The 24,831-nt window shown below is 41.1% G+C and overlaps 1 protein-coding gene across 1 annotated transcript in view; it reads left to right on the forward strand.

The window, feature by feature from the left end:
* STARD9 (StAR related lipid transfer domain containing 9) overlaps window positions 1–24,831 on the forward strand; it is a 101,877-nt gene that overhangs the window by 67,726 nt on the left and 9,320 nt on the right. The window contains exons 22-25 of the mRNA XM_063398616.1: window positions 8,851–9,041; window positions 10,635–11,115; window positions 11,891–23,101; window positions 23,898–24,095. Of these exons, the coding sequence (XP_063254686.1) occupies window positions 8,851–9,041; window positions 10,635–11,115; window positions 11,891–23,101; window positions 23,898–24,095 (12,081 nt within the window). The remainder of the gene's footprint in view (window positions 1–8,850; window positions 9,042–10,634; window positions 11,116–11,890; window positions 23,102–23,897; window positions 24,096–24,831) is intronic.

Raw genomic sequence — 24,831 nt, forward strand, 5'->3', positions numbered from 1 at the left:
ATATGGTAATTGACACCTCCTAAATTTGTCAGGGTAGAGATGCTCTGAGCTCAGCAGGCTCTTGAGATGGTCTGTGACCAGGATTGGAACTGCATCCCAAACCGTCAGGACAGAGGAGGCATTCTTACAAACTCAGATAACCTTGTCTGGAAATCTGAAAATATTTAGAAAATCATGAATGCAAAGCTAGCATAGACAGCTAGAAAACAAGGAAAAATTCTTGGCTGACACGTGTCTTACAGGCAATTATAGACAAATAGCAAAGTACATGAGAAGAAGAAGCAGAAGCAGCAGCAGTAGCAGCAGCCGGCTGTAGAACTGTGATAACTTTATCATATCTGTGAATTCACATCAAATATCTTAAAAACTGAGATAACACTTAAAACTCATAACTGATGGTTATACTGTAGAATTATTAATAATACTTGTGTTATCTGCGAAAGGCAACAAAGGTTGCTTATTTGTTTTTTGTATTTCTTGTCATTTTTCTTCTATTATGAACAGGCACTTAAGGCTCCAATTCTGTTCACAGAGACGCCTTGAGAAGAAATGTTTTGAGGGAGGGGGGAAGGGATAAACCCAAACAAAAATCAACTGTCCCTCTAAAAGGAAAAGCTTCTGCTCACCTCAAAGGCGACGAAGCTATTTGGCCCTCCCTCAGTGGGGCTTTGGGGGCTCAAGGGCCCCAGGGCCGCCCCGCGGAGCTGGGGGAAATCCAAACAAACGTGGCCCCCATTTTTCTGTAAAGGAAAAAGCTTCTGCTCACCTCAAAGGCGACGAAGCTATTTGGCCCTGCCCTGAGTGGGGCTTTAGGGGCTCAATGGCCCCAGGGCCGCTCCGCAGAGCTGGGGGAAATCCAAACAAACGTGGCCCCCATTTCTATGTAAAAAAAAAAAAAAAAAAATTCAAGCGAAGCAACTCCCACAGCATTATCCGCTGTCTAGAGGAACGGCAAGTTCCTCGTGCCCTATTCGCAGCCAGCCGCTCGGCCCGCAGGGAAGGAGTGGGGGAGCGAACCCCGCCGCTCATGGCGGGGGGAAGGGGGAAAAGGAGCGAGGAGACCGCTCCTCCGTTCCTATGACGACTTGCTGTGCAAATTCACGCGGGAAGGAAATAGAGGGGAAACGGAGAAGGGACAACGGAGCGGTGCTCGGCGGAGCTCAGCCCGCCGCCGCCCTGCCGCCGCCTGTCTCAAGCGGAGAGTTGGTGGCCCCCCTCACCGCCCTGGGGGGAAGGGGGGGGAAAACCGAGTACGGAAAAACGAGAGAGAGAGAGATTTTGCAGCCGCTGCAGCGCCCTGGAGCAGGGCGGGAGAAAAACCGAGCGAGAGAGAGAGAAGGCAGGGAGATCGCATCCGTGCTGCCATGCCTCTGTCTCACCGCACCCCCACCCCCACGGAAGGAAAGGAACAAAGTTAAAACACAGAGACACAAAGAAAGACAAGCCCTAAACTCACACAGGCAATCATAAAAACAAGCACAGGTAACGTTAAAAGCATAAAACACTCATAAAGTGAACTTTTCGCCCTGAACACACAGAAGGATACAGAGGGATCAAAGGTTTTCGATCCCGGTCCCGTCCGCAGGCCAGATGTTGGGCCACGCCGACGAGGAAAGGATCGTTGTGTCACACTCTGGGTCGGAATCTGACCAGCTGTATCTTGGACGGGCTAGCATCTTTTAAAGTCACGGTACAGACTAGTCGCAGTGGATGATAGCGCAGGAACCACTGCCAGCCATCCGTGGTATGAAGAAAGGAGAAGGAAAAGCCAAGGAAGCGCCGTCTCTGCCGGCCGGGAGAGGCTTACAGACGCTCGCTTTGATCTCGGCCAGACAGAACCGAAAGAGGTCGGGGGAGCGCTGGGCAAGCTGTCGGCAGCGAAGAATTCCAGCTGCTCTTGTCAGGAAAGGCACAAGCTGTCCTCTCTCAGGAGAGGGGTTCCCCAGGTTTTTCTGGAACCTCTGCCCGGCTGTCTTTTCTAGAAATTAAAGTCCAGCTGTGCTGGGTGCCGTCCGACCTGCTGTCTTTTGGCAGGATTGACATGGTCAGCAGGACCAGCATTCTTTAGAAAAAATGTGGAGATATTTCGCTTACCTCTCTGAGGAGGCAGGTAGCAATTTTTCAAGCTTTGCTGCATGAATCAGTCCCGGCTGCGCTGAACTTCTTCGAAACGTCAGGTCACCAGATGTTGCTATGGTTTTCGGACGGCACAGAAATAACAACATGACTCTCCATGATGGTAAAGATGAGAGCAAACTTTATTCTTCTACATTCTACTTTTATAGAGTAGTTCGGTACAAAGAACATGATTGGTTATTCAGCGTCTACACTCTTTTGTAAATATTTCTTTCCAGTAAACATGTTGGAAAAACACCACCTGCAGATAGTTTCTCACTTCCCAAGGTTTGTTTGAATTCCTCCTTAAGATTTCTCAGGCTAACATGAGAAAGTTGCTCGCTTGCCTTTCACACAGACACTAGCAGAGCCTGAAGCCTAAATTCAGACCAATGTCAGGCCCACAGGTTTAAGTACCTTTTTCATCAGGAACTGATATGTATTACAGTAATGATTATTAATGATATGAGTCTTATCTCCCGTGCTATCAGTATGATGACATTTTTCTCATCTGCCTTTTATGGGTTGAATTACCAGTTCAACCTTTAATTGTACATTAAAATATTTTGAGAAATGAGAGGAAAAACTGTTTTCTACCCCTGCATACAAATATTAAAACTTAAGGCATTGTGAGTCATTATACTCTTGCTTGGTTGCTTGCTCGTACACCCTACTCATCAGAGCCCCAGCAATGCAAATTTCTGATGTTTGCTGTCAGCCAGCAAACACACAGAAGGCTTGTGAGCCAACATATTACAGAATCACCATGAATAAATTGATAATAAAGGTCTTTCTCCTGCCATTGCCTTGATACCATACTGCATATAAATAAAAACTCTGGTTTTATTGTCCTGCTGGTTTCTAAAAAAAAACCCCACAGGTTTTTTTTCATTTTTTCCATTAGAGTTCAGTGATATAGCAATACACTGAATTATTTAGGTGCTTGGAACATGCTTAAACTCCCTTTCCTTGAAAATACCAACATTGTTATACTAGGCATGGGGGGAGGGAGGGTGGAGGGGAATTCAATACAACATAACCAACATATTTATTATTCTAATGTGGTATAGGTGGTATAGTTAGCTTGTCCAACTAATACCTGTAAAATATTTTGAGTTCTCACTAACAGCTTTGAGAACTTCAAAATGGTCATTCAAAATTCAAAAAAAACCAAACCAAAACGAAAAGGTTAAAGAAAACTTCTGCATCTCTTTGAAGATGCCTCAAATATTCTTTTTCTCAGAGGAATGTACTGTGTCAGTTACAGCAGCTCTACAATTTGCAGCAGAATATACAGTGTATAATGAATTAGCAGGGTAACTAATTCTATATATGATTGACATTGTGAAGGGAAAACCTGTGTTAGCTCAACTGGAATTTAAAGAGGCAGCATTGACCTTTATTGGAGAATGTGTCTGTGTCTTGTGCCTCTGACTCTTGGCCAAAAACAGACCTGTTTCAGGGATATATTTAAAGGAGTGCCTTAAATAAGTCATTGCCTTACTGTTGTTTTGGGGGCTTTGGCAAAGAAAAGGAGGTTTTGCTTAGGAGGGCTAAAAACCCCACGCATGGAACAGAATGGTGTGCTTTTTCTGTAAGCAAACCAGTTAATCAGAAATCTAAATGATACTTCCCTTGATGGTAACTTCTGTGAAGGGGATTACTATGTGTGTGCTTTTCCAAAGATCCCTTATTTGTAAAGGTTTCTGGCTCTGCTGGCCATCCTGACTGATTTCTGGCTCCCACCTCCTGCCCACAACTCCCCAGCTTTTGTCTTGAATTCTGTGAGCAGCATTCCTTCAGGAGGCTGAAGGAGGTGACAGTACAAGATCTTTGTATCTCCCTCCTTGCTCTTCCCTTTGCTTTAGGAAAGAGGAGGGAGAGGTTTGGGCTACTGTGCTGGGCAGAGGCAGATGTAGATCCTGGTGCCTGCTGCTGCTCTGAGCCCCCTCGGGAAGGGCCCTGGATTGGACACGGGAAGAGGGGGAGGATGGAGCTGGAGGAGGTGGGGGGAGTTGAGTAGATGTGTGTTAGTGGATAGGCTTGTAACTAACTTGTGACTGCTCTCAGCGTGGGGTTTGCAAGGGCACAAAATGCCTTGCCAACAGCTTTTTTTCTGCTTTATTTTTAACTCGTTTTCCCTCGGGAAAAATAATTTGTAAAAGACAAACAGGACTTGAGCACTAGGCAGTCGAAAAGATGGGGATGCTAACTTGACTGATTTTTTCTTTGAGAAAACTGGCAAACTTCAGCTTTTACCAAAAGTAATTATTTTTCACTGTAGTTTCTCCCTTTGAGCCTCAGGGTTTTGTTGCAGCAGGTACTCAGCCTCACCACAGAGCTATTGCTGCCATAGTTACTGAAGCTGCATTATGCTGTAGCAGCCGCCAGCCTCTGCATCAGCAGCAGAAGTGTTTGGGGAAGAGGGGAGGAGGATTGCACAATAGGATCCCAGAGAGCTGACAACAAAACCGGCTGGAAAAAAATGTGGATTTACAGATGGTTCATTTAGCATGCAACGTGCAAACTTTGCAGAGAAAAATGAGGTGGAAAAGCAATCCGGCAGAATCGGTATAATATGAATGCTTTCTCAGTAATTTGGGATTATCTTTAGTTTAAGGTTGGTATCTTTTTGTTATCATTTTACTTGCAGCTTTTAATGGTTTACTTGGAGGAGGGGGTAACTGTTGACACTTCTTGCTGCATTTGGTACACCCAGAAATCTGCATGCTTTTATGAAATTCTCTGCACAGATGCTTTTTATGTATACTGTATGCTAGAGTATGCTGGTCTTGTGAAACCAAGACTTCATGTATGTCTTGATACCTACAGAAATGAAGCTGTTTCTCTTATGTTTATCCTGAGGTTATTTTATTTCCTGCTAGAACTGTACTGAGTGTAGATTGCTTGTCTGGAAAAGCAGGAATGTGAGCAACAGCATGCTGTGCTTTTTTGCAGTATCTCATAGCAGTCCAGTGTTTCATGTCTAAATTTAACAGTACCTCTGATTGAAGATGTTTTAGATGAAAAAATTAGCAACCTCTCCTACTTATTACAAAATTTGGCTAAATCCCCATGTTAATTGGAGTGATACTTGTTTTAGGTTTAGTCATTCAAACATATATTACAGAAACTGATTGTTCTTTGAATTGCTTATTAGGTGATTTAGCCATGAAGTGTATGTGAATCTGTTCTTTTCTTTCTGGGCCATTGTCATGTCATTTTTCAGTTTAGTTTATCATGTTATTTTGACAAACCAGCAAAAGTGTGCTGACATGACATAGCATGTTCAAAGAGAGAAAGGGAGCATTCTGACTTCATGTTCTTGGTTTCAGCAGTTTCTGTGAGAGACAGATCTGTATCCCAAACTAGCCAGTCATTCTGCTCTCACCATCAGTATTTCACAGCCAGAGGGAAAACATCCTCTTGCATTTGTGTATTATGTAAGTGCCTCTGCTCAGATTTTCATTATCTTTTTGTTCCACTTCAGAAAATGTCTGTAAGGAGCAGCTTCATAAAAAGATGTTTAATGTTCAGTCTCTGTATTCAGACCTGGCTTTACCGCTCTGCCTCATTTTTGTTTTGTACTACTAAAAATTAGGAAATTAGGCAGAGACACTGAAATAATAGCAGAACTGCAATTGGTATATAAACCTGGAACAGCAGTATGTTATTACAAAGACTTTAACCTTACAGAGGGAGAATTGGACCAGCTAGCTACATCACCTGAACAAAAGCAGAAAGAATACTGCAGTGATTGCTGTGCTGTGTTAGTTTTTCCAAGGTTTAAAGTGGAGTATGGCTGTTCCTCTGTACTCTGCCTTTCTGGGGTGTAGTCACAATATGAGCTGTGATTAATACCATCAGTTTGGCCTGCCTTGTGTTCTGCTCTGTGTGCAAACACACGGCTGTTGGAAAGGATCTCACAGTTTCGTGTTAGTTCAGCAAAAGCCGTTTCTACACGTGTGAGGGAATATGCTAGTGCTGCCGAGAACAAACAGCCACGTGCATTGCTTGTATTGATTGTTCTCTTACCCTTTCTAAGTGGGGTGGGGGGTGGTTTCAGCAAAGCTGGAAAGTAGAGGAAAACCTTGTGACCCTCTCACAGCTGTAAACAGATGTTACCTAACCACCCCTGCGAACATTGTTCAGTCTTTGGATAGAAATGCAACACTGAGCTGTTTCATTTATTTGAATGTTCTGGGTTTCAGCTTTTAAACAGTTTAAATTCTGATTAAATCTGATAAATCAATTTTATGGGAAGATTTGCTGAGAGCTAAAAGTCATGAAGAATCAGAGACATTTTATCAGAGGAATTTTATCTAGGTTTAGTAAACAATTGCAGAACAAGAATTCTTTCTCAACTGTTTTAGTATCGTGGTTCTTTTCAGCCTACTGGCAGTTATGTACTCAGTTTCCTCAGCCTCATGTGGAATGATGTTAATAATGATAAATCAATAGAAATCAGCTCTTCTGATATTTGGTTTTCTGATGTTTGATAATGCTAATGGATCCCCATCACTTCTCTTGGATGAATCTACTTTGCTTCTTTCGCATGTGTCTCAGAGTAAGCAACTTGCCCAAGGTCATGTGAGACCAGTGGCAAATTTAGATTCATATTTTTCAACTTTCATACCACCAATGGAATCAGATCTTTCCCATGTTTGTTGGTAGAAGAGCTTAAAGACTATCTCACCACCAGACTCTGCAGAGAGGCAGAGGTTTAATCAGAAGTGTTTTGTCCCAGATCAGTACTTTAAACTGCAGATTATATGGCTGCTCCATTAGAAAATATGGAAGAAAACCTGAAAGCTGCATTTAGGGCAAACCTCCCTGAGAGTTACCATTGAAACCATGGGACTTTTTTCAAGACTAGATACTTCAGATTTAGTACTCTGTCTGGAAAGTGACTCTTCTTTAGTGAACCAGTCTCTCTGTAACCTTTGAGTTTGTCCCCCCATGATTGGTGGTGTTGCAAATACCTGAACAGCTGGAGATTTGTAATTGCCATAGGAGTGTTTCAGTGCTGCAGTGAAGTGTCAATTCAAACCTACTTCAGCTGAATGAGAAATGAGGCATCCCACTTCTAATTCCTGGGGATCAATTAAAGTTTATCCAAGAAGAAAAAAATTACAAATCACAGGGTATTGGCATCTTTGTAGTTGAGCCAAGGACAAATAGATCTTGGACCTGCATATTCTTATAATTTGTTTGTGTGGGTGACAGACACAAACCACTTAGCAGATGGCAGCAGGAAAGTTTGTGCTGTGTTTGCACCATGACAGACAGCTGAACAGAAGGTATTCTCTTTCAGTTACTCTCAGCATTACATTTACATAAACATTAAAACAAAACAGAATTCTGTTTTTCTCATGTGAGTAAGATGCATAGTAATATTGTAAATTATTGAAAATCTTAAGCCTTTATGTACTGAGGCTTTCCTACTACTTCTTATGAAGTGAAATGTGTGTACTATGGTACTCCAGGAGACTTGTAGATTTTGGCTGCTTAATTATTTCATCTGTTCTATCTACTAAACAATCACACAAAATCAAGTTTTTGCTGTAGAAATGGTTACATTGAACACATGCTTACAGTTCTAAATCAAGACGTTAAATTATTCCCATGTAGCAGTAGTCAAAAAGTCATATAGATGACCTTGTATTTGGTAGGGATTTTACAAACTACATGATATTTCCAAAGATTCCCATTGAAATTATATTTTTGGAGGTTTTTTGACCTTCAGGGACTCTTTAGAGTTTTGGTGTCTTTGATTGCTTTAGAAGTATAATAAATACATTTTTTACTTTCTTAGTAAAATATTTATAATTATAATTATAAAACATTTTTTCAAGACTCAGAATTTTAATTTTCTGAGGTTATATACAATAATGCAGTGTTTAGCAGGCAAAGATTATATAACACCTTTAGATATAATCTAATGTTAAGAATTTCTTGATGGTAGCATGTGGAGAAGTAGAATTCATAATCCTTTCAGAGGGCTAAAGTGTCTTGAATATTATAATGCATTTTGATAAGAATAGATACTATTTTGATTATTGTTCTTTATGTGTAAAATTTTGGCACACAGTCAGGAGCCAAACATCTTGGAGAAGATTGTGAAGCAGTTTTTCCCAGGCTAGTCACTTTTCTGATCGCAAATCTGCTCCAAATATAGAAGCAGTAACCTGATACCATTCTTGCATCCAACAGAGGTTTGGGTGATCAAGGTCTTTCCTTGGCACTGCCAGAGACTGTCAGAGTAATCCTGGCAATGCCTGTAAATATTTCTAGGTTGGAATTTTTAGTCTGAAAATAAACAATATCGGTCATTTCTGTAAAACACTTTGAAGTACATGGATTACAAATATCTTACATAATGGTTATAAAATTTTATAAAATCAAATTAAAATCCCCTCCCCAGTTTCATTTATGGAAGACTACAGCAAAATGAAAAGTGACGATATTTTTTTTTTAATTCTTTTTGCTATTATCTTTCTGGCAATGGAGTTACCTGCTTCCCTACTAGGGCTTTCATGTTTTCTCGCATTTATGACACTTAGAGGGTTGCAGGCTGCTGTGATATGCATATACACAGCTACAAGTTTTTGTCATAATGCAGCCTTATTGAACAAAACATCTTGAATGTTGTCTGTCTTTCTTTAGTAAGATGACTTGTTTTGTTACAAGTAATATTTGTTTCTGGTTTAAATTCACTGTCAATATTTCTAACAGCAGAGAAATAGATGCTGTGCATGAAGAGTACAAGCAGAAACTGAGAGACCAGGAAGATTTCCACAGAAAACAAATTCAACGACAGCAGCTCTATGTTGAGGATTTAAAGCAGCAGATTCTGAGAGGACAAATCAAAGCAGAGCAGGAGCTAGAAAATGACCAAGCACTCATCAACCAGCAAATCCAAGAAAGTGGGTACCTGCCTCTTCCCTTGCTTCTGTGCCCTGCCGTTACTGCATACTTTCATCCTCTCCTTTTTTGTCCTAGTGATGCTTTTTTTTTAATGAGTGGAACTTCTGTTATGGCTAATTACTGGATTTCTCCTCCAGTAGCCTTTCCCTTGAGAGCAATTACTGAGCTTTGATTAACTGAACTAAGGGGCCTCCTCTGCAGTGCTCCAGCAGCACTGTTTAATTGGCACGGCAGGCATTGCTGGGAGGGACAGCACCAGCTACTCCCCTGGGCTCTGAGCCTCTCCTCTCCAGGGCTGCTCCCAGTCCTGCCTCCCTACAGCAGTGCTGCTGGCATTCTCTAGTTTGTCTTCTAATGAATGATTTGATCTAGGTTTCCTGATAGGCAAAGGGAGTGTTCCCACCTGGCACAATCTGCTGCTTGATCCCAGAAGAAGAAAACTTTGTGAATTTTTGGCAGTCTCTCAGACCAAAACTTATGCATTCAGCTATCTTTTGATTACGCCAGCCACAGCGAAGGGATCAAAAGAAAATTGTTTCAATGGGATATAGCAGAAGACTGTGTAGATAGTATAAAAAATCACGAGAGGTTCCCCAAAACATCTTTATTTTGTGGCTGTGTAGACTTGTTCTCTGCTTCCCTCTAGTTCTGCTGTTTTCACCGTGTTCACACAAAGCTCAGCCAGGGAGGTAGTTTTAGCCAGCCAAATACAATTCTTGACTTGGAAAACCACCAAAGTTCTTCACCTTTCTGTGCCCTCTGTGGCTCAGCTCCTGACAGAGGCAAGTTTGTGAGCAGAGATTAATTAACATCTTAAGCTTGCAGCTCTCTTGCAGGGAAACAGATCTGCCAATACCCTGCTTGCTAAAATCATGCCAAACAGAACACATCTGGAAACAAAGTTGAGAAAAAAAGCTTTGTATGTGAAAAGTAAAAGTGTTATTAAGAAAAATTAACTAACATGATGAAAAAAATGCTTCCCTTTTATCCATAGAGTAACCACAGAGCTAGAATTCCTACCTCTGTGCGTGTGCTTTATGCAGAGCTGCCAACATAAGCAGGACAGGAACTCATTGTGTTGGGGATCACTAATGAAGTATGTTTAACAAGATCAGTATTCATCAAGCAAGTGATACCTACAGTGTTTCTGCACTAATGATTTCTTGCATTAGGGAAACTTCCAGAGCCCCAAATTCCTCTCTGGCAGCTCAGCTGTGCAGAGCTGCAGATACCCCTCATTCGTCACATCAAACTTAAATACCTCTTAATTCCTACATCACTGAATAAGCAATGAAACATCACTTATTTAGTAAAGGACTGCACACAGAAAGGAAGCTGTATTGGCCAAGCCCCAGCTTATATTCTGCAGTTGCTACCTGAGTCCTTAACCCAATGAATAGGCTTTTAGTTATCAATGTAGTAGAGCCACAGTACATTTTTCTTTAAATAGTTTGTCAACTATCTACCCTACACACATGGAAATTCTGTTCTCAAATGACTTCTAAAGGCTGATTAAATTAAGAAACAAGATAGTAACAAATAATGTTTTTCCTATGATTTTTACTTTGTTCCAATCATTGTTTTGTTTATAGACCAGCAGTGGCTTATAAATGAGAATAAACGTCTGGCTGCTCTTCAGCAACAGCAGAGGGAGTTTGCAGTGCAAACAGAGCCTACCCTGTGTACAGAGGCTGAGGTGCAGAGTACCACTGGGCTGGAAACCTGCCTTTCCCTGCTGCAGCAGAACAAGAAGAGACTGGTGCAGCTGGAGCTCTTGCAGAGGTACTCCTTAAAAAAGGCCGAAAGAAACATAAGTCGGAAAAAGGTCAAGTTCCGTCTGGAAAGGATAGTCAAGAAGCAGAAGCTGTTGGAAGCCAAGCAAAACCTAGAGCAACTGGAAGCTAGCTGCTGGCTCAGCGAAGAGTGTGTGAAACAATCCCAGGTCCTAAGTGATAACATTGCTGTACGGTCCTCTTTGGATCACCACTCGCAAAAGAGCCAGGAATTGTTGGGTTCGAGTTCCCTGCAGCACAGGCATTTGTCCTGTAACCTGCACCTGCCCCAGAAACCCAGGTAAGTTAACATCTGCCAAATCCTCTGCACTTTCAAAAGTAAAGCAAATTCAAGGTATTTTCAGTGGCCACCTATAATCCTGAAATTTTCAATGTATTGAAAAAAATCTGCAGTATCACAGAACCCACTATATTGTACATCAAGCTAGAGCTGTTTGTCCTTTTCCTTTGGGTTTGTACAGGACATTGCCTACTTGGCTGTTTGACATGGTCTTTCTCACTTTTTCACATTTCTCTCAAGTCTTTCTGCACTTTTTACCTCTTTGAGAAGGCTTTTTGGAAGCGGTTTAACTTTTGTTGTTGTCTTGTTCAAATTGTTGGTAAATACTAACTTCTGCACAATTTTATCTATAAACATCTCTTTGCAATGCAAAAATGAGATGCTACAGTGTCTATCACAGCATGGTCCTTTGCTATTTCCACAGCAGGAAATAGCTGAACTCTGCTGAGTGGATTTCTGTGATTTAGAACTATCTTTTATTTTTAATTAGAATTTACAGCTACTTGAGCCTACCAGAGATTCAATATTAAGATATACCTCATAATACTGAGCTATTTCTTTGTGTGCAGAGCATCTTTCCAGATAGCAAGGGGATTCTCTAATTAGTCACAGATTTTTTTATTATTATTATTTCCTGCTAGAATAGGATTTTGAGGGGCATTAAGGTAGTTGCTTTATAAATTGTTATTCTTATTTGTAAGGCATTACTGTGGTGGAAATGTTAACCACATTATTCAAGCAGGGATTGGACTTTATTTCTTCTTTATTTCCACAGCTGTTTTTCGAAGAGGGAGTCTGTCTCAACATTATCTACCTCACCAAATATTGATCAATACTGTAAAGGTAGTACAATAGGAAGGTTGTCACCTGTAGAATACTTTCACAGAAGTGGCAAAGACATTTCTGGGAGTGATGACCTTAATGATGAAAAGGGGATCACCTTTTCAGTCCAGAGGCAGCTAACTGAAAAACAAAAAACATCTTCAATTGAAAATAAAAAAGGAGCAGAGAAAGTCTCTAATGATTCATCTATCATGGCTTATATCAATAAAAATTATAAAAAAATTGAAAAGTTGGACAACAGCCCAGGGCAAGCTGGATCTCAAAACCAGACCTCTAAAGGTTCCTCTCCTGATCTTTTAAAGGAGAAAGATGAGCCTAAAACCTTTATTACAGGGAGAAGAATGACAAAATCAAAGGTGCTAGGAGATTTAAATCAGCCTGCCAGCAGCAATGTAGCACAAAATAGAGCTCAGGTATCCAATAAAAAGATTAGAATGGATATCAATGGAAAAGGCCACAGGTCTTCTCCAGAAAACTTTTCTAAACAAATGAAGACGACAGTGTATGGAAACCCATCATCAGTGCATCTAAACCAAACAGTCAAGAACTGGAGGAGAGAGGCAAACTCAGCCTTGCCAAGTCATGAGAAATCTTCGGTGGAACAGAAAGAATTTCTGATGGCAGCGGCATCAGTAGGAAATCTCACTAAGGTGAGCTCACAGACACCACTGTCCTATGTTGAAAAGAAGTGGCACAGTGCTGAGATGCTGAGTGCTGGAGTGTCCAAGACAGCCACAGACATGCTGGGGAACTGGCAAGAGGATGATGAAAATGAGATTTCTGATACTGACAGTTCCTATTCTGTAGATTCTCTCTCCTGTGCTTATGCAAAAGCTTTCCCAGAGAAGCTGAAACTGGAAGATTTTGACAGAAATAAATGTCTTGCCAACCCAGAAGATTCTGAGAGCGATGACAGTCAAATGTCACAAGACTCTCTGACAGAAAAGGAAAATAAAGCCAAAAAGCAAAATACAAGCCAATTTCACAAATTAAAGGCCCATCATGAGCCAGCTAAGCTTCACAAAAGCAGAACCGAGAACCATATTTCATCTTTGGTGACATCCTATGCATCTCGTAGGAGACTCGGAAAGGCTGAAAGAAGCTTTTCTCTGGATAGCTTAGCTGATGGAGAGGAGATGCCAGCAGAAGATCTGGTAGAAGAATCCAAATCTGACTCATCTGATGAAGTACCAGCAGAGATTTTCTGGAAGTTACAAACTCCTAAATTACCAGCTATACAAATTGAGGAAGACCATGAATCCAAGACCTGCAATACAGATAGAGAAGGGACAAATTATGATCTAAAGCTGAGCAGTTCCTTTTATTTGAACACCAAGCCACAGACTGCTTCCAGTAATGCTTGCAAGCAGTTGCTGAAGGGAACAAAAGTCCCCTTCATAGAACAAGAAAGGTCTTTTGAAAGAAGATTGTATTATACAAGTGGAAATCCTTTGCTTACTAATGATGCCTGGTCTTCCTGTGACTCAAAGGTTGACAGCAGCAGCCCCAGAATAACAGCATCTTCTTCCCATGAAAACTTGGAATTTCAAGATGCTCATCTGTGCTCTTTGAGCAAACCAGAACTTTGGCTAAAGAAAGATGATCTAAAGCAGTCAGCTGCTGAGGTTTCTTTTGTTTCTGGCTCTAAGCAGATTCACAGCATTAGTCACAGTCTACATCATGTAAACCAAATCAACTCAGTTTTCTCCTCTGACACATTGGAAGTACCTTTACCTGAAACAACAACTGCAAGTGGGACTTCTGAGAGCGGATCACTAAATAAGAGTTTTAAGGCATGGGAAAACACTAATGAAAATTCTTCCTTGGAATCTCAAAATTTAATGTCCTCGTTTGTTAGCTCAGTAGGACCGAGTTCCTCCTTTGTTCCTACTTCAGCAGAGCATGGTTACTATGAACATTCAAGGTCGCACCATCCTGAGCAAGAACAGCTGGGTGAATTGTCTACTTACAGGTCTGCTACTGAATGTGCAGGAACATTCAGCTGTTTGGAAAGCACCTCCTCTGCAGACTGCTTGTCACTGGGATCTAAGAAAGAGGAGAACTCTCTCCCCACAACTCAGCCAGAGTTGCCAAAAGATCACACTCCGGAAAAAACACCTTTTATCTCTGTGTTGCCTGTGCAAATTGTGGAGCAGAGGAATGGCTGTGTAGATGCAGATTCAGAAGGTGACTTATTCCGAACTTTTTCAAAAGATGAGCTTGACAATGACTACAATAACTTGATGGCAAAATCAAGTGGGACAGATTCAAGCAGTGGAAATGCATCTATCGGTGCACCTGCTGCTGAGTCTTCTGTGGGACTTGCTCATAATATGACCTCAACACAGACACCTGCAGTAAAACACATCCAGTTTGGAAACTGCGGGCAGCTTTTCCCAGTAGAAAAAATACCAACATGTTGTGATGAAGGTTTCTTTCTCAGTGACTTAACAAACAAGAACTGCTCGCTAGCGAGCAGTTACAAGCTTCAGATGCTGGCTGGACAAGGAGCAGAATCAGCTGATACAGAAGAACTCCCCAGGTCTGGGGAGAGTAATCTGGAAACAATGCAAGAAACAGATCATGAGCAAATACCTGCAGAAGTAACAGCAGAGACGGATTTTTCCTCACAGAAGACAATATTTCAATGTCACCCTTTGGCTGTTGCTGCCAGTGCAAGCTTTGACCAGTCTGCCACACCAATAGAGATGTCTCAAAAAGAGAGAATCTGTATGGAAATGAGCACAGATAGCTTGGCAGACGTTGTGCCAGAGGTGCCTTCATTCAGAGATCGTGAAGAATATGTATCAAAGGATGAAGGCTTGTCTTCACTAAATCATTATGAATTCAAACACAAACCTGATCCAAAGGATTATTCCCCTGAATGTTCTCTAGCAGACAGTCAGGCAATTTGCTTATCCCAGCAAATTTCAGAAAATTCTACATTATGCACTGATAACATAAGAGAAGAAAGCAGTGAAAGCAAGGAAAACAATGTATTGAATTCTCAGGCTGTAGTTCAGAAAGAATTTTCATCCAAATACAAAAACATAGTGGTAAATGAAGTAAGTTATTTCCTACTGAATGAAAAGGTGAAAAACACCAAGTCCTTTCCTGCTGCTCTTTGTGAGAATACAAATGATTTACTCCCAGAATCTAATTCAAACCTATTTTACAAAGTTTCAACAAAAGCTAATCTTTTTCAAAGTGCATGTGAGACTGAAAATTATGATAAAATATTGGAGCATGTCACAACAATGAGAGGAGGTTGTGATGCTACATCTAATCTTACTGTGGAAGTTGGTGTCACAGAAAGTTGTTCTGATGTACGTTCTGGCTGCCTTTGCCCAGCATTCTCTTCACAATCAACAGGGCAGAAAAAAACTGCACAAAAGACAACTGACATTTCTGCTGAATTTGATGCCTCTGTTCTCTTGGAAATAGAAACACAGGACAAATTTTTACGTGAATCTGGAGAAGAGAAAGAAGCATTTTTTGAAAGTGATTGTCCAGAGGACATCTTTCATGTTGAACATGATGCAAATTCAGAGTTGGGAAGGGTATTTGAATGCAACACAAATGCATCAGCTGCCATTTCTCAAGAGGAGATTTCATATAGAAATAAAGAATCACAATTTTTCAGAAACATAGAAACAGATACAGAAGAAGCTGTGGCTCCTTATCAGAATACAGGGAGGGATGAAGAAATAAAAAAATCTTCAGCCAGGGATGAAGAAATAAAAAAACCAATCAATAATGCAAGCAACTTAGAAAAAAGTGCGTGGGAAATTAAGTCCAGACACACTGAAAGTTTACGTGACAGACCAGTAGCCCAGGTCCAAAGTGTCACTGAAGACAGGAGTGGAAAGGATTTTAAAGACACCAGTCTAACTCAGAATCCAAAGAAACCTACTGATACCGCAGCTTGTGAAGTTCACTGTGAGTTTAACACAAATCTGTGCCTGACACATGAAGAGGTGGACAAAGATGAACTGCAGGAAGCTGGCACAGGGGCAGAACATACTCAGGAATCAAAAGCACTTGTACATTCAGGCAACCAACTTGAAACAAACAGCTTTTGCCAAAAAGAAAAAGGTGAGAAAATAGAAATAGGTGTTTATTCACCAGAGCTTTCTGCTGCTCCCAAGACCACTGCTTCAGCTGTGTGTTCACACACAACAGATACTATTCGGAATACTTTGGGATTCCTTGATACTTGCAAGGGGCTTTTACAGATGGACAGAACAACAGAGAATGCAGCTGAAATAGAACTAATCCCAAAGAGGCAAGGAAATATTTCAGCAAAACTCGAAAATGAAAGACAAATAAATTCTGACAATGTAATTGAGCATTGTGTACCAAATTGTTTGCCCCAGGAAGACAAGGTTAATGAATGTGAAGTGACTGGGAGTGAAGAACAAAATGCCATGACAAACACTGAGGAGCTGGACCTTATGAGGCAAGAAGACATACGTGCAGATGAAAATGTTTCTTTTGATGAACAGTCTCCAGCTCTGCATCAAATGTATTGTGACAGAGGTGACAAAGAAGAAATTTTAGATCAGTTTAGGATCCCTGAAAGATACTTGATGGCTTCCAAAGTAGAACCAAATATATTGTTAGAAGATGATTCAAGATACCATGACCCCACTGACATGAGTGAGGGTGGTGATTCAGTGGACTCTGCTACAGAGACAGGAAATGTAGTTGATGCATGTGAATATTCAGTTGATGATAGTGCTGGTATTGACCAATACAGAACTGAACAAAAATTTAGAAGTCTCAACAGACCTATGTATATGAGTTGCTCTGCCCAGTCTCCTGAGCATGGCACTTCAGAAAACTTGAATGTAGGCAGCATTAGAAAAAGTTCTGATATTTGTGAATTGGATCAGTTAGGCTCCAGAGCTGAGGAAGAGAAAGTGCAATTGATGAAGCTAGTAGAAATGGCCAAAGCAGACACACAAAAGCAGATATTTGTAGAAAATGAGGAGGAGGTAGAACTGATCTTTTTACAAAATCTGGATGAACTCTTCCCTGAAAACAAAGGCAACTACCAAATGACGTATGATGACAGCAGATTAAATGAAATATTAAGAGAAAGCCAGTGGATGTCTACCAGTTTTTCTGGAAATAATGAAGACATTAGCAAGCAACAAAATCCACCACCATCACTGAAGTGTACAGAAAAAACCCAAGAGCTTCAAGACTCCCCATGCCAGTCTGTAAATAAACCTTTATGTCTTGGAGGAAGTGATGATCCCCATCTTGTTCAAGATGTTCCCACTGCACTGAAAGGATGTACCAAACCATCTAACAGCAGTCTTGGAACTGGAGCTGTTCTGCCTTACTACGAAACATTAATGGAGAGCGAGATCAGTGTCGGCACATCTGCTACAGCCAGCAAAAGAGGAGAAGAAGAACATCTTCCAAATAAAACACAAAGTAAGAGTGTAACTCTTCTGCAAATCAGGACCACGCAGCAGAGGCAGGAGGAAGAATCTTTTGTATGTAAAAATGGACCTGATTATGCCATATCTGCAGAACCTTCCAATGCGAACAGCTCTTACACTCCCTACAGTGCAGGTGGTCTTGAGTCTGGAACTGTAGTACCTCAGCAAAGGGCAAAAGGAGGCTCGTTTTTCTTGGAAAAATTAGATTCTTCTGAAGATATAATACAGGATATTAATAATGCTTATGAAGAATACAGTATGGATGTAATGGTTAATAAAATTTTAAAAGACTGTCTTAATTCCATGGAAGATACAGCTGAAGAGGTAAAGAATACCACTGGGCCTGATTCACTAGTGTTGGATGCTTCAAACCTGCTGTCTTCCTCAGAGAAAGAGGTGATGGAAGATATAGAGGTGGGGAAAAACCACTCTTTACTAGAAAGCTCTATCCAAAAAATATTTCAGAATAGTAATACAACTCAGAAACTACCTCACTTGGGGGGTTCATTACTGCATGATGAGAAAACATTAAGTGCAAGCTATCCTACAGCAAACAGTAAACGTGAAAACGCCGAGTTTCCTGGTGTAGCTGGATATCAGCATGAGCTCACAGAAAACCAGGAGGATGAGGCTTCTGAAGAGCGCTGTGTAGACCCATCAGGCAACACTAAGAAGGCTTCAGCCCTTTCAGAAGGCCTGAACAAGTCTCCAAAGGAAAATCCACATTATAGTAAAGACTTTCTAAATGATAATAGGAACTTGGGCACTTCTGAGTGTTCTCCTGGTCTTCTGAATTGTCCAGCATCATCTGCAAACAGCTCATTTGTCAGCAATGGAGACAAAGCTAAAAATGATACTGTTCTCTCTGAAGAAACAAAATACTTTGAAAGTGAATCAACTGATTTGATTGTATCTGTAACTTTTCCTGGTGTTTCTCAAAAAGGAGATGGAAAGGAAAATAATGCTGAAGTTGCAGAGGCCACATATGATCAGAGTAGTAAACTCCCTGAAAAAGCTGTGGGAACAGAGCTAAAGGAGAAAATTTTTCAAGGTCATTTCCAGAATTGCAGTGATATAAAAGAAGATAAAATTCATGAGTTTTCAGAACACTGCAGTAACACTAATAGTGTGACTGCAGCAGAATCAGTCACTTTCCAGAGCCAAGGACAGACTGGCCATAATGAATCAAAGTCTCTTCCACCACACTCTGCAGAAGACACTCCACCTGAGACACCATTTCAAAGCAACAAGAACGCCAGTGCTTTTAACACATCTTCTTTACTTGGGGACTCAAAATCTCTAGTATTTAGTCAGCTTCAGGACTCACTTCAGGACAGTTGTTTGACAGAGAAAGTGTCCTGCAATTCTGCAGATGTGTGCTCTGTAAGAGAAGGAGACTTTCCCCAGTCATTTGCAAGAGTCAATTACCCAGCCTTAAAAGAATTTTCAGAATTTCCTTTAACTGCAGGTACAGGCCATGGTGGTGAAACGATCACATATGATACTTCACATTCAAATATATTGAAAGAGTCTCCATTTGTTGTTTTGCAAATACAAGACACTCAGTCTGATAAAGCTGTGGTATTTGATGAGCCAGTATGTGCTTCAGGAAGTATTTTACTTTCTCTTGCAAAAGAAAACAGGCATTGTCCAGTGTCAGACATAGACTGTACTTCATATGAACATTCTGCTGTAGATGGGGAACCTGCATACGGAAGTAATAGTAAAAATCCTGACAGTCATACAAAAATAGATCAGCATCATTGGGGTAAAGCTCCACCACAAGGAGCTTGCGATGAACTCACAGAGAAAATACCAAAGGATAATTCTCTTTTACTACCATCATTACCTTTATGGGATACTAGAAAGGCAACTCTTATTAAAGAGGGACAAATGACAAATACACATAACAGAAGAAAGGAAGAACTGTATTCAAATATTGAGGCTGAACGTTTTGCAGCAAAGACAGAGCCGAGAAAAACATTAAGTAGAGAACCTGCTGAAAAGCAAACTATTGTATCCTCAAATTCTCCAAATGAATTAACAGGCTCAGAAGTTGCAGTGTTGGAAAATCTGTACCCAAGAGATGTTCAAGTGGATCCTGAATACACCTGCAAGTCATTTAGTCTGTCATATCCCACATACAGAAGCTCTGATGCCAGGCAATCGTATCACACTGTCTTGGGTTTTGAAAGAAACCCTGCAGATCTGCAAGGTAACTGTCAGTATGTGCCTGCAGGTGAACAGATAGAACAGGTGCCAGATAGAACAAATACAGACAGTAGAAAAGAGATTTTACTTTGCAAAAATAATATATGTTTAAGCAATAATAGCCCTGCTGCTGAGGCTGAGGCAGACACTTGTTCAACAACGGGAGACACTATAATGAGGAATAATACTCTAAAATCAGAAATACTCCATTTTTCTGGAAAAAATAATGGAACGCCCTCCATAAAGTTTTTGCCAGAAAACCATGATTTAACTCCTCAAGAATCCAAATTGGTACAATTCAGGAGCAAAGGATCATATTCTACCACAGAGAGTATAAAGGGCTGTAAACAAAGTGAATGGAGACCTTATTTACAAAGTCACAGAGTGTCAGCTCCAGCTATTGCTGTTTTCTCTGATATAGAATATACTTTGGAAGCTTCATCTAAGGCAAATCCTTTGTTATATTCTGCATCTAAATCACTGCAAGATTTGAATATGAGTGTAGAGCCTCCATCACCAACTGAAGATGATCTTTATGGAATTGAAAGAGTTTCAAAGCAGGAATCAAGGAACTTTCTACAAGTTAAATCTAAACACAGATTTCAGCAAAAAATGGCACAAATGAAGAAGATTGCAAACTGTGATCCCAGAAACTTACAAAATTTTGCAGCAAGAAGCCCAAGTAGTCAGTCTTTGAAAGCCAGTACTAATCAACCTCCATCATCCTTACTGCCCACTGCTCACAGTTCTGTGTTTGCAGAAGCAGATGTCCATTCAAAGAGCAGTTCTGTAGCTCAGTGTAGTGAAGGGAAAGGAGAAGAAGCTGGATACCAGCCAGAAACGGATTTATTTTTGCAAGATAATAAAGATGCAATGCATTTTAGATCAAGTGATATTAACCCATACATTCACCCATGGCAACAAGATGGAGCCTGCAAGATTGGCTGGAAACACTATGTTTTTGGAAGTGCAAGTGATGTCTCTTGCAATCAAATTCCTTTGAATATGGAAAATCGTAAAGTTATAAGATGTTCCAGTGTAGACAATGGATTGAACTCTCAAAATTCTCCTTTTCGTTCTCATCTAAGTTCATATGCTACAGCAAAAGTTTTGTCAAGCACTTTGAGTAGTATTGAAGGTCTTCAAGAATGGGACAGTGTCAGACAAGACTTTCAGTCAGCATACTCAAGCGACAGTACCAAACAGTACAGCAACTTATCCAGTGAAACACTGGAAACTAACTCAGAAAACAACACGGCCGAACTTGAGAATCCTTCTGCACAACCTGGTAACTCTTCAATGCAGGTTGATGAAATTGTACTATTATACCCTTCAGAGTCTGAAAAACCTTCCAAAAAACCACCAGGGATTACATGTGAGAAAGGAACACAAACAGCAACTACAGGAAGGTATAAAAGGCAGAGAAGACATCAGAGAAGCTATACAGATGTTTCTGCAAAAAAGGAGGAAACAAACAGAGATTTATTTCATCAACCTTCTTCTTGGACAAGCGTGCAGAACCTGTCCATGCATCTGTCACAGCTTCTTCAGAACACTTCTGAGCTGCTGGGAAACCTTTCCCAACAGAGTGTTATAGATAATGATCAGAATGCCAAAATCAACCAAAAAGGAACTGAAGGTGCTGTAAAGGCTATTAGGTCAGATAGCTGTACTCAGACTACAGCAGATGTAGGCACTCAGACTGAGATTTTGGAAAAACCTCAAAGCAAACACGAAGAAAAACAAGTAGAGGCCAAAATGGAAAAGGAATTGAGGGGAGCTCAGGCAGCAAATATTGATTGGAAAGAAATTGGTGCAGATACAGTAGGAGATATTCCCAAAAGGAAAGAGGAAACAGCCACTCTTGAAGAAAGAACACAAGAACAAACAGGAGTGAAAAGCCTGGGCAACTCTGACTTCCATGACAGTCTTGATAGCATTTTGGAAGACTCCTTTATGCATCTGCCTCGTTTACCCAAAGCTTCCACCCCTATCTTACATTTTCAAAAAACATCACTAAATGCACAGCAGAACATTGCTTTTGCTGGTACCAGAGTTTCACCTCTCACATCATCTTTGCCAAGTTCAGGGCAAGATGGTTCTTCATGCACTGTAGTTAGCAGCCCTACTAATAGCACCTCTCAATCTCCAACATCTTACACTCACAATAAAAGAAGTGTCAATGAGACAGAGACTCCAGCTGAAAGGAAATTTTGGTACAAAAATACCCTGCTAGTTGATAGGGCCTCTTCCCCTATTCTTACTCTTAGTGCTAGTCCCAGCAGCCAGACAGCTTTCAACAAGTCTGTCCCCCCTATTAAGGAACCCCTTGGATTTGCCAGTGTTGCTTCAAGCCCCCTTCACACCCAGAAAAAGCTGAGGGCAGGTCCACAGTTCAGCATGCAACATCATGTGGACAATTTTTCACAGACAGAAACAGACAGTGAATCAAGCACCTCCAGAGAACACAAGATAAGAAAGAAATCTGGAACTTTCTCAGATAAGAAAGCAGCCAAAGAACCTTTAGGGCAGGACGGTTCAAAAGACTCGGAACACCAGCACAGACTCAGGGTTGACACACACACTACCATTTGTGCAGAGCGGCTGTATCACTCCAGCAGCACTCTGGAGGTGTCAGGCCACAGTGAAGTTGTAACAGGTGAGGCCAGAGACCAGGGGTCAGTGGCACATTCGCTTCGTTGTATGTATGTTACAAGGGCTGGAAGAGGTTCTTCAGGTGGAATCGGGCACGAAAAGTACACTGGGAATTCTGATACTGCTTTGATTCATAACTACCCCTCTCCAAATGCTGACTTATTTTTTAATCAAAAAATTAGTGCCACTTGTTCAAGTAAAACAAATGCTGGCACGTCCTCAGAACCTCTGGTAGAAGCATCTTCTCTACAATCTCATGATTTCTTCTGGAAGAATGAGAACAGCTGCCCTCCCCCACTCTCCGATGCGAGCGATGTGCAGACCTCCTTCCGAGACGACAGTACGGATTCTGTCACTGGAAGTGACTGTGACACCGAAATTCCTCTCAGCAAGAACACTACTTTTGCAAAGCCATGCAGGCCTCGGAGCTACAGCCTCCGTGACTTACCCATACACAATAAATTTAGCAACTGGTGTGGTGTTAAGAGCAGCCCTGCTCCTTTGTTACTCGGCTTGAGTGGCAGCGTGACCGATTTAAGAAGTCAGGCAGAAAAGAAGCCTGGAAGTGCTCAATCAACAGAAAGGGAAGGGCATTACCAGTCTTATGACAGCAGGAGCAGGGAGATCAAGAGACTCCAGAGAGAGCGTGCCCAGCTCATGTCTGGCATTCACCTGGATCTGCATCAGCATCCCCTCACCGTGGAGCTGACTGAAGCCAAGCTCAGTTACGGCATTGGGGAAACAGACGCCCTGCTGAGGGTCCTGCAGGGAGGAACTGCAGATGAGCCAGGGGCAACTCCAGTGAAGCAGCAACTTTATGAAAGGTAAATTACTCACTGCAGTGTTGTTTTAGGTATTTTTAATACGCTTCATGTAGCTTAAATAGCATTTAGTAATGAGCACTTAATCACTCAGTCGTACTGATGAAGTATATGTGAAGAGATACGCTTTTAGGCTTATTTTGAAAACTGTTAAGCAATGAATTTTTGATAAAATCTTGGGGTTACTCCAAGAAAACAGGGAAAAGTGATTTTGTGTCATTCAAATCTAGTGTCACCCCATTATTAAAATTTCTGGCAGCCACAGGAGTTACGTGTACCTGGTGATGTGGGAATATTTAATTTGGTGTGGGAATATTTCAATTTAATTGATTTATTGCAATGTAAAAATAATTGATACATCTTATGTATGGAAATTTCCCATTCATGCTTCTGTGAATAAATGCTGCTGTATGAATAAACAAAAATAGTTTTTAATCCCCCATAAATACACAAAATAATTTTCTAAACAATCAAGATACTTGATTCTTGTGATTGTAGGTCTCAGTTTGGGAAACTGTTGCAACAAAAAATTTTGAAGCAGCTACCTTAGTCTCCATCTTCAGTTTGTCTCTCAGCCATTACCAGCAGTAATCAAAGCCTCTTGTACATTTCCTGATGTCAGAAAAGCGGTGGCATTTTAGAATTTCTACATCATCTCTCAGCATGTAGACAAAGGAGTATTAGATTCCTATAAAAATTTTACATTACATATCTACCTAATATTTAGGTGCTTAAAAAAATCAGAAAAATGTAACTTTGCAGGGTGCATTTTGTCACTCTACTCCTGTATCCCTAACAGACACATGAGAGCTATTGAAACTCTGAGGAAGGAAAGAGTAAAAAGGTTACAAAGTTACCAAAGAAGCCGAAGCCTGAGTCCCCAAAAGCATTTGAGTCTGTCCCAGACTCTGGATGTGAGTCAGAGGGATCTGGATCTCCCCAGCAGACGCCGAGAATACCTGCAACAGCTGAGAAGAGATGTGGTGGAAAACACCAGGTAGGGCACTGGAAACCTCTCTCTAGGCCTGGTGTTCATTGACAGTGCTCACAATGGGTGCACATGGGTGGTTCTTACTGACACCCAGGACTTCAGGGGCAGAATTCTTCTCAGTTGTGGGTGCATTAACCTTTGGGATAGAAAATGCTTTCAGGAAAAACACATGCCTGATTTTAGAAAACGTTCATTAAAATCTTGGGTCTAGTTTTCTTTCAGTCCATAACAAGTCCCTAATTTATTGTATGTGTATGATGGATGGGGACAGCCAAGTATTCTGTATGCACTGATTGGAGACCTACCTATCTTCTTACTCCTTGCTGTAATTTAGGAATGGTATTCTCCAATTTAGTACTCCTGCTAAAATCAGTGCTGCTTCCCCTTCCCCCTCCAGTTGGAGGTACAAAAGGTAAAGATCATGGGTTGAGATAAAAATAATTTGCTGGAAACAATAAGCAATAACATAAGAAAAAGAACAGTAACAGCAACAGCATTAATAACAAAATGTGTAAAAAAGGAAATTATTCAAACAGAAAGCCCCCTGAAAACACACAATATGGGACGGCTCCTGCTACATCTTGGCTGGAATGAACCCCTTCTCCCCAGAAGAGTCCCTTCCCCCCACCAACAGCAATGATGTGAGGTGGTACAGAATAACCTCTGTGTCCTGGCCATGCCCCCTCCCAGCAAAATTAACCCTGTCCTGGCAGGAACCACTCCTTCACTAACTTAAAATCTA

This window comes from Prinia subflava, chromosome 5 (genome assembly GCF_021018805.1).
Source record: "Prinia subflava isolate CZ2003 ecotype Zambia chromosome 5, Cam_Psub_1.2, whole genome shotgun sequence".
NCBI classification, from domain to species: Eukaryota; Metazoa; Chordata; class Aves; order Passeriformes; family Cisticolidae; genus Prinia; species Prinia subflava.